This window comes from Anser anser (assembly GCF_964211835.1).
Source record: "Anser anser genome assembly, contig: SUPER_W_unloc_9, whole genome shotgun sequence".
NCBI classification, from domain to species: domain Eukaryota; kingdom Metazoa; phylum Chordata; class Aves; order Anseriformes; family Anatidae; genus Anser; species Anser anser.
In genome coordinates, this window is record NW_028154223.1 from 324,210 (window position 1) to 342,191 (window position 17,982).

At 44.4% G+C, this 17,982-nt stretch overlaps 1 protein-coding gene across 13 annotated transcripts in view; it reads right to left on the reverse strand.

Annotated features, from left to right (window-relative positions):
• Nucleotides 1-17,280, reverse strand: part of LOC310888967 (ceramide transfer protein-like) — a 77,703-nt gene extending 60,423 nt beyond the window's left edge. For 5 of the 13 annotated variants that reach the window (XR_014576288.1, XM_083852683.1, XM_083852681.1 and 2 more), the window contains exons 1-2: nucleotides 16,684-17,280; nucleotides 9,403-12,993 (exon numbers count right to left, since the gene is read on the reverse strand). Coding sequence is in view for 5 of the 13 variants with exons in the window: in XM_083852683.1 (XP_083708809.1) it covers nucleotides 9,403-9,411 (9 nt within the window). In the remaining 8 variants the exon portion in view is untranslated. Of the gene's footprint in view, nucleotides 1-1,324; nucleotides 13,021-16,683 lie in introns of all 13 variants that reach the window. The other 8 variants (XR_014576282.1, XR_014576283.1, XR_014576284.1 and 5 more) reach the window with 7 other exon arrangements.
• Nucleotides 17,281-17,982: the final 702 nt, after the last annotated feature.

A 17,982-nucleotide genomic window follows, 5' to 3' on the forward strand; every position in this document is an offset into this window, starting at 1 on the left:
CAAAGGGATATTCCATACGATATGATGTCACACTCAGCAATAAGATTTGGAAAAGGGGAAGGAGAAGGGGGAAGTATGAAGACGTCTGTCCTCCCAAACAACTGCTACGCGTATTGAGGCCCTGCTTCCCAGGAAACGGCCGAACATCGCTCAGTGATGGGAAGTAGAGAATATTTTTTCTGCCTTCTGTGCTTCCACGTGACCTTTTGCTTGTTTATTTTTTTTCCCCTCTTTCTTTTCCCTTGTCCTAGTTTCAGCTATGATAGAGTTAATTTTCCTCCTAGTTGCCGGTAGGGTGCTGTGTTTGGGATTTAGGATGAGAATAATGTTGATACCATGTTGATGTTTTAATTGTTGCAGAGCAGTGCTTACACTAAGCCAAGGACTTCTCAGCTTCTCACACTGTCCTGCCAGCGAGCAGGCTGGGCATGCAGCAGGAGCTGGGAGGGGACAGACCCAGGACAGCTGACCCAAACTGGCCAAAGGGGTATTCCATACCATCCGACGTCATGCTAAACAATATATAGGGGTGGCTAGCCGGGGTGGGGGGACCGGCAGCTCGGGGATAGGCTGGGCATCGGTCAGCGGGTGGTGAGCAATTGCATTGTGCATCACTTGTTTTGTACACATCATTATTAGTAGTACTATTATTATTATTATTGTTATTATTATTTTCCTGTCTTAATAAACTGTCTTTATCTCAATTCACAGACTTCACTTTCCCATTTCTCTCCCCCATCCCAGAGAGGGAGGGGGCAGTGTGAGTGAAGGGCTGTGTGGTGTTTAGCTGCCGGCCGGGTTAAACCACAACACAAAGTCATATTGGAACAGTAGTGAAGAAAAAACTCATGAGCAAAGCATGCTAATTCTGCTTCACTGGCATCTTTGCAGTTGCCAACTTGTTAGTGTTGGGGAGAATCGAATGGATGTTTTATTAATGTTTCTTAGGTGATGGGTCATACGGTATAATTAAGCATTGTTAAATGTACTTACATTATCAATTAATCTATGTATACTGGAAACTTAGGGAGTACATTGAACAATCAAAAGAATCGTTGGAGGGGAACCCCGGGAGGGAACAGGTACAACCTGACCTTGGATAAGGGCCTGGAAATGATGAAATGAGTTGAAGCAGAATCAAGGAGCGGAGGGAGCATGCGTCGAGTGAGAAAGGTGAAAAGTTTAGCGAAGAGGAAGACTCCTTACTTCATCTGGACGACCACCTGGACGACCACCAGAGTGCGCCACGCATGTGCAAAGGGGAGGGGAGCTAATTAGAATGAAAAGCGAGGCTGATGTTGCAAGCTGTAATGAATATGTATACCTGACGCAATGTTGTATGTATAAATAACGGCTGGGAAGTAACGGGACTTGAAGCCAGATTTGGGCACCTGCCCCGGCTTCCAGCGCTGAATAAAGCACCTTCATATAATCACTTGGTGGTTATGTGGTTGCTACGCTAACAAACTGGAAAAAAAGATGGAAATGCTTACACTCCAAAAAATAAGATGATGCAGAAACTCAACTACTATAAAGTACTCATTAAAAAATTACTTAGCTAGACAATTGCATGCTTTTCTTAAAGGCCAGATATTTGATATGTTTTAATCAAGCTATGTGAATACCTCTTTTTTATTCCATATAATGTGCATGAAAATTGGTAGCAGAACAGGAAATGAATTTTTATTTTAAAGCTATAATATTATTCTATAATGTTTCTTTTGTCATCCCTCCCTCCCCCCTCACCTTTCCAAATTCCAGCACACTCCCACACAAATAAAAACAGAGGTATAAATAAGGTATCCACTGCTCTGTAATGTCTACAAATACTGGAAACTAACAACTTTTCACCTAAAAGGTAGGGGACTACTAAAACTTGTTGCAGCAAATAAATCCACATGATTAACACTTCTTGAATTACTAGATTTATTTTTTTGAAAGGAAAAGCACTGCATGCAAAGATTAGACTACTCCTTGTATTGGACAACAGACTAAGTGTAAAATAAAAAGATTAATAGCCTGAACCTATGTCCTGGTTTCAGCTAGGATAGAGTTAATTAACCTGTGTTTTTGCACAACTGATAAAAATATTTTATATGCACACTAGGCTTCATAACATATAAAACACAATTGAGCAAGTAGTACAACAAGTAGAAAGCAAAATTAAAGAATACTTAATGATCTTTTTCTTATGCAATATAGAACTGGAAGACGTCCTCTTCAATATTTTTTTAAATGATTTGGCTGTAGGACTAGAAGGTGTTTGAGCAAATTTGTTAATGACACTAAACTTGGAGGAATTGTTCACTCTGTCGAGGGTGAAAAGGCCTTGGCGGAGAGATCTGGACAGACTGGAGAGCTGGGCGATCACCAACTGCATGAAATTTAATAGGTGCAAGTGCCAGGTCCTGCACCTGGGAAGGGGCAACCCTAGCTATACGTACAGACTGGGCAATGAGACGCTCGAGATCAGCCCCGCAGAGAGGGATCTGGGGGTTGTGGTTGATAGCAAGCTGAATATGAGCCAGCAGTGTGCCCTGGCAGCCAGGAGGGCCAACCGCATCCTGGGATGCATCAAGCACGGCATTGCTAGTCGGTCGAGGGAAGTGATTGTCCCGCTCTACTCTGCGCTGGTGCGGCCTCACCTCGAGTACTGCGTGCAGTTCTGTGTCAGACTGTCTTCCTCAGCATGTTTTTTACGAGCACTACAGGGACTTCAGCCCCTTCTACAGTATGTAACAGGTTTGATTGGGCAGGTCACTTGGCCTCTTCAGCCTGGAGAAGAGGAGGCTGAGGGGAGACCTCATCACGGTCTACAGCTTCCTCGCGAGGGGGAGTGGAGGGGCAGTCTCCGACCTGTTCTCCTTAATCACCAGTGATAGGACCCGCAGGAATGGTGTCAAGCTGAGGCAGGTGAGGTTTAGGCTAGACATCAGGAAGAGGTTCTTCACCGAGAGGGTGGTCGCACACTGGAACAGGCTCCCCAGGGAAGTAGTCACTGCACCAAGCCTGTCTGAATTTAAGAAGCGTTTGGACTGTGCACTTAGTCACATGGTCTAAACTTTTGGGTAGACCTGTGTGGTGCCAGGAGTTGGACTCGACGATCCTTATGGGTCCCTTCCAACTCGGGATATTCTATGATTCTGTAAGTACAAAAGGACTCCCCTCTACTCAGAATTGGTGAGGCTGCACCTGGAGTGCTGTGTCCAGTTCTGGGGCCCATAGTACAAGAGAGACTTAGACATACTGGGAAGAGTCCAACAGAGGGCTACCAAGATTATCAAGGGACTGGTGCACCTCTCCTATGAGGAGAGACTGAGAGAGTTGGGACTGTTTAACTTGGAGAAGAGGGGGCTCGGGGGGATCTCATCAATGTCTATAAAAACCTGAGTTGAGGGTGCAGTGAAGACAGAGCCAAGCTCTTTTCAGTGGTGCCCAGTACCAGGACAAGAGGCAATGGGCATAAACTGGAACACAAGAGGTTTCATCTAAACATCAGGAATCATTTCTTTACTGTGTGAGTGACAAAGTACTGTCACAGGTTGCTCAGAGAGGTTGTGGAGTTTCTCTCCTTGGAAATCTTCAAAAGCCACCTGGACATGGTCCTGGGCAACCTGCTCTAGGTGTCCCTGCTTGAGAAGGGGGTTGGATCAGATAACCTCCAGAGGTCCCTTCCAACTTAAACCATTCTGTCATAAAGTATTCAACTATTGCAGGTGTTTTACACTTGTTCTAAAAAGAATATGTACTGAATTTTTTCCAAGGCCTCATGAGGTTTTGATATATTTTATTATAATTATATTGGGACATCTGATAGAATATAATGATAGTCAAAGTAATATTTTATATAGATAGAATAGTTTTGACCTAGGATTTTTATTAATAATGGAACTTTTCTGACAGACCAGTGTCAATCACTGGAATATTGAAAAGGCTGTACCTTAAATTTTCAGTCTTTCTGGTGAATCGAAGAAAGAAAAGGGCACATGCTTTTGGATTTAAATCGTAGAATCATAGAATGGCTTGGGTTGGAAGGGACCTTAAAGATCTTCTAGTTTCAACTCCCCTGCCATGGGCAGGGACACCTTCCACTAGACCAGGCTGCTCAAAGCCCCATCCAACATGGCCTTGAACACTTTCAGGGATGGGGCATTCACAGCCTCTCTGGGCAACCTGTTCCAGGGCCTTTCCTCACCCTCAGAGTAAAGAATTTCTTCCTTATATCTAATCTAAAGCCCCCCTCTTGTAGTTTAAAGCCATTACTCCTTGTCCTATCACTACACTCCCTAATAACGAGTCCCTCCCCAGCTTTCCTGTAGGCCCCCTTTAGGTATTGGAAGACTGCTATAAGGTAGGTCTCCCCAGAGCCTTCTCTTCTCCAGGATGAACAACCCCAACTCCTTCAGCCTGTCTTCATAGGAAGTGTTCCAGCCCTTTGATCATCCTCGTGGCCCTCCTCTAGACTCACTCTATGAGGTCAATGTACTTCTTGTGTTGGGGACCCCGGAGCTGGATGCAGTACTCTAGGTGGGGTCTCATGAGAGCAGAGTAGAGGGGGAGAATCACCTCTTTCAACCTGATGGTCATGCTTCTTTTGAGGCAGCCCAGGATACAGTTGGCTTTCTGGGCTGCATTTATGATGCTTTCTGAAGTTAATGGATGTATTTTTATGGTACGTGTCATTGGGGTCATCTAAAATTATTTCAGCATTTAAATGATGATGTGACATTAGAAAAAGATTTACCAAACACTTTTGAGGCTATCTTAATCTGTTAGACATAAGCCTTTGGGCAAAGTAAGGCTTTGCTTAGTTTTTATTAGTGTGTAGACTCTTACAATCTTACAGTGTAGACTCTTTGTTATGTATAACTGTAGTATCAAACCATCAAATTCCAGCTACACAGTAGCATTTGGTAGCTCTAGTATTAGAGGAAGATCTGTAAGTGTGTTTTTTTTTTTTTAATCACTTTTGTATGCATGATGCAGGCTACCTCTATTAGGTAGGTATTAGGTTTTATTATGTCAGACTTCAAGTCTTCATCACTTGTTCCTTCTGTAACAGGTAGTCCTGTAATATCTGATTCATGTTTTTATTTGTGTATTGTTAGAGAAATCATCTAGGTGAAACATTAAAAATATGTCTGTCACGAGCCAACATTGACCATAGCAGCGCTAATATTTATGGGGTTTAACAATTTCTTGTCTTCCTATTAGTGTTCAAAATTTACATTGCTGTATTTGTCTTTGCTTATCTGCAGTGATCAGAACAAGACTGAGTGAGCATTCCACGTTAGATAAGTGACAGTGCATGGAGCACTCCACGCTGGAACAAAGGATCTACAGTCTTTTTATGACCCAAATTCTAGGCTTTATATACTGAAGTGAAGAAATGTTGTGACACCATGAGGCTGAACATTTAACACTAGCTCTCACCTAAGTTTTCTTGCTGAATCAGTGTGTAACTATAAATACATGTATTGATAACATGTATATGGCTCTATTTTTTATTTACTTGTTATAGAAGAGGAAGAACATGCAACTTTGAATCACCAGTGTGGGTTACTGCTTTAATTTTAAACAACTTGCAGAATTTCACTGTCAACCTTCCTAAGATAATTGCACAGTTTTTGTTCATGTCTAAAAACCACAAAAGACAAATGCACATATAGCATACTGTATGTGCTTTATATGCACAAAAATCTATGTTTTTTTTTTTTTTGGGGGGGGGGGAGTTCAGTAAAGCCTAGGTGACTTATTGGCAGGGTTTTTTTGCTTTGTATAATCATAGTTCATTGCTGCTGGTTTCTATAATGAATCATCTTGTTACATAAAATGTTGGTTAATAACTGAGGGCTGTCAAATATCCTTATGACGTTGCCTTTTCTATTGTCTTACTCCTATGAAGACTTTTGGCTCTGAAGGAATAAGTGTGAAAAGCTTTATTTTTTTCCCAAGTTATTTTTATATTTCTGTTGTGGTTTTACTTATGTAATATGTGCTACAGAATTTTTGTTAAACATGATCCAGAAATTTATAGGAAGATATTGTATGAGTGCCCAAGAGACTGCCTGAAAGCTAGAAGTCATCTTTCCATGGTGTATGTGGACCGCTTTCTTGCATGATATCCAGGGCTTTCCTGAAGCCGTGAGAAGTTACAGTACATTACAATATTTATTGAAATAATTTGGACTACATAGGACAGCATTCCCAGTCTAGAATGAAGATGAGTATGTTATTTTCAAATCTTGCATGTGTTTTCCTCATCTTAATAAAGCCATGCTATGAGGTTCATGTAGAAAATGAATCACGTTGATACTTTCCTTTTGATTAAAATCCCATCAGAGCTATGAGGATGTGTAGGAAAGTTCCCTTTAGTTGCTGTGATGAGATCTTTTACCAATGTCTGGTAGCTGGAAACTATTCGGAGACTGCTGAGTGTTTCACTGACCTCTTTATCTCAAGAAAAAAAAGTATCATACATATTTTTTTTTTTCAAAAGAAAGCTGAAAATTTTATTTGATATAGTATAATAGGTACTTGAAAATGACTATAAGATAGTAACATAATGAAGATTTGGCAAATGATTAAATGTGATCTGCACGTTGTTGAAAAAAATGTATCTATCTTCTCTATAGAGATTAAATGATACATACACATATTACACATGTATTCAAAATTCATGCTCCATAACTCTACATTTTTTATTTGCCTTTCTTTAATGGTGTGCATGAAGTATGCCTTATTACAGAATTATTCTGTTAATTTGAATATGTAGAGAAGTGCCTGTATGGTAATGCTACTAAGGCAAATAATATGAAAACTTGTACATTTACTATATCACCGGTAAGCATTTTATATAATGATGTTAAAAAAAAAACAAAACACAAAACCTTGTACCTCAAACGTACTTAATCTTTTTACAGTCAAGTAAAACAATGGTTCATTCACCATAGCCACTGATGGGAACTTTAAATAAATGATTTAAAAAAGAAAGTTTAATTCCTTATTTGCCATTTCTGGTAATTGTTGTTGAACGCAGATGAGTAACTGTTAATTCAATTGGTAGCTTTATTTTACAAAGGTATGGAAAATTTACAAAGTAGTATATGTCTGTAGTTGCAGTAAATACGATATACTTTTGCGATTTATTCCATAAATAAAATTACACTATGGATACTATTAGTAAAAAATACATTTGCCTTTTAGATAAAGGCACTGGTACTTCGCTACTATTAGCCATGCCTGATCAGAATTGTAAGATGCTTTTTAAAGAATATAAAAGGAGTTGCAAGACTGAGACATAGGTATTAACTGACCTCTTCAAAAAGGCAGCTTTCTATAGGCCTCTCAGATTGTCAGTGTGCAAGTAGCCATTAGGTCCTTTCTTCCAGAAGGGGTTTTCCTTTGAGAGTTCTATAAAATTTCCACTGTCTCTTGAGCTCACCCCTTTTTCCAGTCACTGACACATACATGTGCACTCCTGAGTTTACTTCCTGTTAATGGCTCTGTAGTATTTATACAGCTATGGTCATCTTTGCAGAAGAAGCCCCTAACTCCAGAATGGGTGTTTTTCTAAGTTGAACCAATTTGAAGGGCTGAGAATGCAAACATCTTCTTCAAATATTGTTCCCTGAATATCAGTTTGGAGAATTTGGATGTTGCCAAACTAAATCTGAAGGAAGTTCTCATGGGAGACTTCAACTTCCCAGACATCTGCTGGAAATCATAGAATCATTAAGGCTGGAAAAGACCTTCAAGATCATCTGGCCCAACCACCAATACCCCCTACCACCAATGTTACCCACTAGACCATGTCCCTAAGCATCACGTCCAACCTTTCTTTAAACACCCCCAGGGATGGTGACTCCAACACCTCCCTGGGCAACCTGTTCCAATGCCTGACTACTCTTTCTGAGAAGAAATTTCTCCTAATTTCCAACCTAAATCTCCCCTGTCACAACTTGAGGCCATTCCCTCTAGTCCTATCACTAGTTACCTGTGAGAACAGGCCAACCCCCAGCTCCCCACAGCTTCCTTTCAGGTAGTTGTAGAGAGCACTAAGGTCTCCCCTGAGCCTCCTCTTCTCCAGACTAAACAACCCTGTTTCCCTCAGCCGCTCCTCATAAGACTTGTGTTCCAGGCCCTTCACCAGCTTCGTAGCCCTTCTCTGGACACGCTCCAGCACCTCGATGTCTTTCTTTTAGTGAGGGGACTAAAACTGAACACAGTACTGGAGGTGCGGCCTCACCACAGCAGAGTACAGGGGGACGATCACCTCCCTGGTCCTGCTGGCTACACTATTCCTGATACTAGCCAGGATGCCGTTGGCCTTCTTGGCCACCTGGGCACACTGCTGGCTCATGTTCAGGTGAGTATCAATCAGCACCCCCAGATCCTTTTACTCCGCACAGCTTTCGAGCCACTCTGCCCCAAGCCTATAACGCTGCATGGGGTTGTTGTGACCAAAGTGCAGGACCTGGCACTTAGCCATGTTGAACCTCATCCCATTGGCCTCTGCCCATCGATCCAACCTGTCCAGGTCCCTCTCTCTGCAGGGCCTTCCTACCCTCCGGCAGATCAACACTCCCCCCCAACTTGGTGTTGTCTGCAAACTTATTGAGGGCACACTCAATTCCCTCATCCAAATCATCAATAAAGATATTAAAGAGGATGGGCCCCAACACCGACCCCTGGGGAACACCACTCGTGACCGGTCGCCAACTTGGTTTCACTCCATTCACCACCAGTCTCTCTGCCTGGCCATCCAGCCAGTTTTTAACCCAGTACCTGTCCAAGCCAGCTTGTCCAGGAGAATACCGTGGGAGCCCGTGTCAAAGGCCTTGCTGAAGTCTAGGTAGACTATTTTAGCGAGGACCTCGCGTGGATCGAATGCAGCGAAGGATATTGGCAGGGAGGTAAATGGTACCAACCCCTAAACCCCCCCCAAAAAAGGCAGACCAAGGCCGTTTTGTTAACAACAAAAGGAGGACCAGAGAAAACATTGGTCCGTTACTCAGTGAGGATGGTCACCTCACAAATAGGGACGTAGACAAAGCAGAGATGTCTAATGTTTTTTTCACCTCTGTCTTCACAGAATCACAGAATCGTAGGGGTTGGAAGGGACCTCAAGAGATCATCGGGTCCAACCCCCCTACCAAAGCAGGTTCCCTAGAGCAGGTAGCCCAGGTAGGCGTCCAGACGGGCCTTGAATATCTCCATTCTCCTTGAATATCACAGTGATACCATTAATAGGACACTGACATATAGCAATCACGGTAGTGATGACATAACAGCATTAGATAATAATTAACATAATACAATTCTACTCATGGGCTGTTCTCACCCAGTATTAAATCCCCTTGAGGTACACACCGGACCTCCCCATTCTTTTGCATTACTCACCAAGTGCATCAAGGTCCTTGAGCAAAAGTAGTCCCATGAATGGGTTTGCCTTTGCCTGAGGCAGGAATAGCCCAGACTGTCTTCCTCAGCATGTTTTTTACGAGCACTACAGGGACTTTATCCCCTTCTACAGTATGTAACAGGTTTGATTGGGCAGGTCCAGCTCGGTTGGCAGATCCCCTAGTGTTGACTAACCAGGTGGCCTGATCTAAAGCCAGCTGGATGGCTTTCACTTCTGCAAAGTGACTCGATTCACCTTCTCCCTCAGCAGCTTCTGCAACTTGTCATGTAGGACTCCATACAGCAGCCTTCCATCTCCGATGCTTTCCCACAGTATGACAGGACCCATCAGTGAACAGGGCATATTGCTTCTCATTTTCTGACAGCTTGTAGTACAGTGGGGCTTCTTCAGCACGGGCCACCTCCTCCTCCAGTGATATCCCAAAATATTTGCCTTCTGTCAAGGCCACAATCACTTCCAGGATTCCTGTGCGACTAGGGTTTCCTATCTGAGCCCACTGAGTACTCAGTTCAACCTACTTACTCCGTGTAGCATCTGTTACATGATATGTAAAGGGGGTCCTTCCTTTGAACATCCAGCCCATTACCGGCAGTCGGGGTGCCAGGAGGAGATGTGCTTCAGTACCGACCACTTCTGAAGCAGGAACTATCTCCCATTTAATTTGTTCAAAGGCTTGTCGTTGCTCGGGGCCCCGTTTGAAATCATTCTTCTTACGGGTTCCTTGATAGAGCAGGCTTACAATCAGACTGTAATTTGGAACGTGCATTCTCCAAAACCCCACGACACCTAGGAAAGTTTGTATTTCTTTTTTGCTAGTTGGTGGAGACATAGCTGTTATTTTGTTGATCGCATCCACTGGGATCTGATGACGTGACGTCCATCTTGTTATTTTATTCCTAAAAAATGGATCTCTTGTGCAGGTCACAGAATCACAGAATCACAGAATTGTAGGGGTTGGAAGGGACCTCAGGAGATCATCGGGTCCAACCCCACTGCCAAAGCAGGTTCCCTAGAGCAGGTTGCCCAGGTAGGCGTCCAGACGGGCCTTGAATACCTCCAGAGAGGGAGTCTCAACAACCTTCCTGGGCAGCCTGTTCCAGTGCTCTGTCACCCTTACCGTGAAGAAGTTCTTTCGCATGTTGGTGCGGAACTTCCCGTGATCCATTTTTTGGCCATTGCCCCTTGTTCTGTCCCCACAAACCACTGAAAAGAGGTTGGCCAAATCCCTCTGTCTCCCACAGTTAAGATATTTGTAAACATTAATAAGATCCCCTCTCAGTCTTCTTTTCTCCAGGCTGAACAGACCCAGGTCTCTTAGCCTTTCCTCATAGGGAAGATGCTCCAGGCCCCATATCATCTTTGTGGCCCTCCGCTGGACTCCTTCCAGGAGATCCCTGTGTTTTTTGTACCGGGTGTTATAAATTACTCTTTTAGCCAGAAAGATTTAGTTTATTGAGTAAGCGATCAGCAAGCAAAACAGCGCTGGGCGGCCGGGGAGTCCGTGCTCCTCAAACGGCGTGCACCCCCCCCCCCCTTCACAGTCCCCTTTTATCATCGGGTTCTTCCGGGGTTACGTAGCCCCCCTTCCTGGTACTGCGGCTGCGTCGACTGTTGCTAGGGGGTCGTCTCCGGTCCCTCTGGTGGTCGCACGGATGAAGGCCGTAGTCTTCCTCCGCTTGGTATGTGGTGTTTTCCCTCCTTAACCGGTCATGCTGTTTTGTTTTCAGATAGGACAGTGGGTTATCAATTTTGCAGTTATAGTATTTACACAAAGTTCTCTCAACTCTCCGTCCGAGACAGCAACAGGCAGGGAGCCTCAAGGTCCTTACAGCCACCTGGCGACTCCCTTTGTTCCTTCTTAATATAGCCATGGGAAATAATGAACAAACATGCTTCATACACCACAATCCCTCCTTTTTCTTTTAGTAGTTATTTTGTTCATTAATTCCTGGTATGCCTGTCTGCTGAGCGTTAGAGATTCAGCATCCTCACTCGTGGTTATGGGTTCGTATTTGGCACTGATATGCATCAAATGTGCTGTCTCCAAACGGTTTTTTACAATCGCGATTACTCGATTAAGAATACATGGTCCAAAAGTTAGACTCAATATTAGTAACAACAAAGGTCCCGCTATTGTTGACAGTAAAGTTGTAAGCCAGGGTGAATAATTAAACCAATATTCGTACCAATTCTGCTTAGCCTCATTTTCTTTCTTTCTTTCTTTCTTTCTTCTAATCTTTCTCTGAGCTTCCTCATTGTATCCCTCACTACTCCAGTGTGGTCTGCATATACACAGCATTCTTCTTTCAAGGCGGCACACAATCCACCATGTTGTAAAAACATCAGATCTAATCCTCTACGATTTTGCAAAACAACTTCTGATAGTGACCGTACCGATTTTTCCAGGGCAGTAATTGACTGTTCACCCCGGTGCCTCCCAAAATTATTAACGTTGCCAATGTTATAGCCGTGATTGGTTCTCTTCTTGTTAAGTGGTTCTCTGCTACTATGTGCTGTGTATATACATACTCTTCAGAATGGTATAGAAGGTATAGAATTCTTGGTACAATTATTACCTGTATACAGAAATCTTGGGATACATTAAAGAGTTCAAGTGATAAACAAGGGGTAACACCTATCGATGAGCAGACCCATCTAGCATTGTTTGCAGGTATTAACCACCTTTCTCTACTTCCTGGTGTAACCTTCTCCGTAATACTGCATAGATGGGGCTTCTCACTAAGGATTGTACCTACACATCTTCCGTTCCCAGTTACTTCCGTCAATGTTATTCCTACATCTCTTCATGGAGGCCTTATATCAAGGCATAACCAACAAGGTTTAGGGATGTTGGGATTTGTTTGATTCAATAAGAAATAACTAGCTTCCATGATTTTCCACATGTTATTTTCAGTCACCCCTTCATTTTTTTCATATTTTTGGCCTACTGATTTGTTAATGACCTTTAGTAGCTTTGGGCTATTTGTAGTTTGTATTTCAGAGGCTTGTGTCAAAACATTTCCTGATAGTTCTTGGTGTGGACAGTTTGGCCCCACCTGTTGGGGGTTCTTAATTTCTTCTTTCCTTATATGTAGTATCCCCTCCCCATCTAATTAGGCTCCAAATAAAAGGTTTATGAGGATACGCAGACCCAGGAACAGTGCAAATACTTACACCTATTACTATGTATCGCAAAAAGTGGATAGGGCCCATCTTTGGGGTTTTTACCTGGTCACGCAGATCCCCACCGTTTCACTCTCTGCCTCGCTTGTCAGTTCGGTTGCGGCGAACTACAAGGTGCGGGTTCTTCTCGGCAGCAGTAGTGCTCTTCAGGGGAGTTTCTCGGTTAGCTGCGACCTCTTGCCTGTTACCAATCACACAAAGCCCCCCTCCTCCCCCTTTTTACGATACGTAGACAGTGACAGTATATACTTATCGAGTCCGTTTTAGAGTAAGCTTTAAGTCATCAGGGTTTGCGACTGCTTCCCATTCGCTTGTCTGGATTGGGATTAGTCCCTTCACACGACTGGCATGCGTCCACCCCTTCTCAGCCGTCCGGATAGCAGTCTCTGTAGTAAGTAAAACAACATAGGGGCCTTCCCACCGTGGTGTTAAAGATGTTTCTTTCCATGTCTTAATTAGAACCTTATCTCCAGGTTGTATTCTATGGATTGCTATATCTAACGGGGGACGCTGTGCCACCAACACTTTCACTTGTAATTCCCTCCGTCTATTCATAAGTTGTATTAAATAAGGTGTTAATTGTGTGTCCTGTATCTGGGGGTGATCAGCTGGTATCTCTAGATCATAAGGCATACCGTATAGCATTTCAAAAGGTGAGATTCCGACATCGACTCGAGGCTGTGTTCGAATATTCAATAGTGCAAGTGGTAAACATTTCACCCAGGAGGTTTTTGTCTCCATCATAAGCTTCGTTAGTTGCTTCTTAATTTCCCCATTCATTCGTTCTACCTTTCCAGAGCTCTGAGGGTGCCACGGTGTATGATATTCCCAACTCGTCCCCAAGGCCTTCATAGTTTCTTTGGACACTTTTGATATAAAGTGCGGGTCTCGGTCAGAATCAATTGTTTCTACAATCCCATACCTCAGGATAATGTTTTCTAATAGTATTTTTACCACAGCTTGGGCCGTTGCCCTCGTTGTCGGGAAAGCCTCGACAAAATGCGTGAGATGGTCTACAATTACTAATAAATATTTGTACCTTCCCACTTTTGGAAGTTCTGTGAAATCCAATTGAATTCTGGCAAAAGGTCGGTGTGCTAATTCCCGACCTCCTAATACTCTTTCCCTCATTTGTCGGGCATTCACTCTTTTACAGACAAGACATTCATGCACAATTCATTTTGCTACATTGTATATTCCAATACACATATATTTTGTAGCGAATTGGTCCACTAGTGCTTGAGCTCCCCAGTGGGTGTTCTCATGAAACCTCCGTAGCACTCGCAGAGCTGCAGACTTAGGAAGCATTTCCCGTCCATCGGGCAATATCCATTTACCCCCCATCTATTTCTTCTATGCCCATTTGAGCCATTTTATCCTTTTCTGGCTGCGTAAAACAGAGTAATGTATATATGGGTCCGTGTAAATAACGATGGCAATGTGACTTTTTCCCCTCCTCCTTTTCCCAGGACAAGCAACTACATTGTATAGCATCAAAGCCGAAATCCTTCCAACAGGCATCACATGGAAATTCCTTTAAGTTTTTGCCACAGTCTGGGCAATTTTCCCTCGCTCTTATAGTTCTCATACTCATTAATGCTGTTCTTTTCGCCTCCTGATCCGCCAGGTTATTACCCCTAACCTGAGGGGTAAGGCCCCTCTGATGTCCTTTTATATGTACTACAGCAATGTCCTTAGGTTCTCTAATAGCTTGTAGGACCTGGGCAATTAATTCCTGATGTATTAAACCCTTTCCTTGTGAATTGATGAGCCCTCTTTCTTCCCATATTTTACCAAATGTATGTATTACCCCATAAGCATATTTTGAATCTGTATATATATTGTGCCACTTTTATTCTTTAACAATTTTAGGGCTCGCAAGATGGCATATAGTTCACAAGCTTGGGCCGACCAGCTAGGGCTCAGGGGTCCAGATTCTACTATCTCAAATGTTTTCCCATTTACCAGCGCATACCCTGATTTTCGTTTCCCTTCAACTATTCTTGAGGAACCATCTACATATATTTGTTCACCGACAGGTAATTCCACTTCTTCTAAATCAGGTCTTAATTTTGTTTGCTCTTCTATATTTCGGAAGCAATTATGACCTAAGGGCCCATCTGGTTCCCCATAAAGAAATTGAGCAGGGTTCTGTAGTGAGGTTGTTTCTAGTGTTAATTTTGGAGATGAGATTAATATTCCTTCATATTTCAATAACCTGGCATCAGTGATCCATTTTTCTGCCTTTTGTTGCAGTACTCCACGTATATTGTGTGGAGATATTACTTTGATTTCCCCTCTGAAAGTGATTTTTTGTGCTTCCTCTACCAGTAAGGCGGCAGCCACCACTACTTGCAAACAATTTGGCCACCCCCGGCTAACTGAGTCTAATAATTTAGACAAATAGGCCACAGGTTTTTTACTCCCTGCCCATTCTTGGGCCAGCACTCCGTATGCCGTGCCTTCCGCGCTGTTCACGAACAAACAAAAAAACAAAACAAACAAACAAACAAAAAAAGGCCTCCACAAATCTGGCAAACTTAACACTGGGGGGCGTGCTAGTTCTTTCTCCTTCTCATTCTCTCTCCTGACAAACACTTTCTGCGCTTCTCTTAATAACACGTCCAAACCCCGATACCCCGATCCTGCCAATCTTCTCTCTTCTCTAATTTCTTCTAATTTCTTTCTAATTTCTAATATCCAGCCAGGATTTTGCTACGAATGAGTTTTCAGCAGGGCCTCTCCCACAGGAGTCCCCGGATCCGCCCCTGAATATAGCTGCAGGCTTTTACGCAGCCTCTCTAGCCATTCCGTCGGGGTTTCATCCCTCTTTTTTTCTTTTTTTTTTCTCTCTTTTTTTTTTTTATTTGTTGTTGTTGTTGTTGTTCACTAAAGGCCTTATTGATGTTGTGACCTCTCGGGACTGATTCCCTAATTAATAATGGTTCATAAATCTTGCATATGACCACGGTGTATGGGGTCCTGATTATTTCAATTAGGTCTCTGCAGTGGCCACTTAACATCTGCAGCTGGACCTTGCTGATGCTGTTGATCCCAGATTCGCATTCCCGCTCTCCTAATCATTCCCCTCTCTTCCGAGGTAAATAAAATCCCCAATATAGATTGTATCTCCTCCCACGTGTACACATTGGGTCCTAGGAACTGATCCACTCGCTCTGCTACTCCAAGGGGGTCTTCCAATAAATTTCCCATCTCTTTCTTAAAATCGCGGGCATCCCCAGAATGTGGGGACCGCCACATACCCCATTTCGGGTTGCGGGCCTCCCATAGATATTTCTCTCAATGGATACAGCCCCCCCACGCTCTCAGGTTTCTGAGATTTCTGTCTCCGTTTTCTAATTCGACTCCTAGTTACCGGCCCTTGATCGACATCACTGTCCGACTCCCCTGAAGACTGTGGGTTCGAAGGCCCTGGGGGGGGCCGTGGGCAGGACATAGGGAGGTGGTGATACCGGGACCTCCAATTCCCGATTCTTTTTCTTACGTTTCTCCTCCCCTTTCTCCTCCCCTCCTTTTTCTTTTAACGAATACAAATTAACTCGATCCCCCCAGCCCAGCCAGAAACTCGCATATTCGCATATTCGCTTTCTTCTAAACAAAAAGGTTCTTTGGCATTCACATAAACATTTAAGGCTTGACACACCCCGTTGTCGGACGACCCATACAAGGGCCAATAGAGACTGTCGCCTTGAATTTGCTGATCTCCCCAAACTTCAATACAATAATGAATCATTTTTACTTTGTCCTTTCCCCGCCTAGAAGGGGAATCACTCCAATTCTTAATCATTAACCCCAGAGGACTATCCGGGGGTATAGGGGGCAACCTAACCCCGCCCATGGGACCAGAAGGCTTACTCTTCTTCTGTCCCATCTTCCGGAGCGCCTTCACACACACACGCAGCCGCTTCCCCTTTGGTCGTGGCCCAGTCCCTCGCGGGATGTGGGAACCGCACTACTGAGGGGTCCGCACTCACTTCGTCCGCAATTGGACGTCTCACACAGACGCACTCTGGGATCACCAACCCCAACCGAACGGAACACGAGCCTATACTTACCCACCCCATGGGTCTTCGTTCGGCCTTCGTGCACAAAGATTACCTAGGGGTTTGCCGGCTTTATTTGCTTGCTGCCCGAAATTTAGGGTTCGTCGGTAGAGGGCCCGAACGGGAATAGTCCCGGCGAAGGCCGCCGAAATCGGCGGGGCGCCCCCCTCGATAGGCTTCCCGATCGACGTACCTCTATCCGAGTCACGGCACCAAATTTGTTATAAATTACTCTTTTAGCCAGAAAGAATTAGTTTATTGAGTAAGCGATCAGCAAGCAAAACAGCGCTGGGCGGCCGGGGAGTCCGTGCTCCTCAAACGGCGCGCACCCCCCCCCCCTTCACAGTCCCCTTTTATCATCGGGTTCTTCCGGGGTTACGTAGCCCCCCTTCCTGGTACTGCGGCTGCGTCGACTGTTGCTAGGGGGTCGTCTCCGGTCCCTCTGGTGGTCGCACGGATGAAGGCCGTAGTCTTCCTCCGCTTGGTATGTGGTGTTTTCCCTCCTTAACCGGTCATGCTGTTTTGTCTTCAGATAGGACAGTGGGTTATCAATTTTGCAGTTATAGTATTTACACAAAGTTCTCTCAACTCTCCGTCCGAGACAGCAACAGGCAGGGAGCCTCAAGGTCCTTACAGCCACCTGGCGACTCCCTTTGTTCCTTCTTAATATAGCCATGGGAAATAATGAACAAACATGCTTCATACACCACACCGGGGAGCCCAGAACTGGACACAGTACTCCAGGTGAGGCCTGACCAGGGCAGAGTAAAGGGGGAGAATCACCTCCCTTGACGTGCTGGCCACACTCCTTTTAATGCACGCCAGGATCCCACTGGCCTTCTCGGCCACGAGGGCACACTGCTGGCTCATGGTCAACCTGTTGTCCACCAGGACCCCCAGGTCCTTCTCCTCAGAGCTCCTCTCCAGCAGGTCGTCCCCCAGCCTGTACTGATACATGCAGTTGTTCCTTCCCAGGTGCAGGACTCTACACTTGCTCTTATTAAACCTCATTTGGTTTCTTCCTGCCCAGCTCTCCAGCCTGTCCAGGTCTCACTGAATGGCAGCACAGCCTTCTGGCACGTTGGCCACTCCTCCCAGCTTTGTGTCATCGGCGTACTTGCTGAGGGTGGACACTATTCCCTCATCAAGGTCGGCGATGAAGATGTTGAACAAGACCGGACCCAGCACCTACCCCTGGGAAACACCGCTAACACCAGTGATGGGCCCTGGAACACCCAGAGCCCTGAGTTGGAGGACTGTCACTGGTAATGATGAACTCTCATTCAACTCCAAACTTGTGCGGGATCTGCT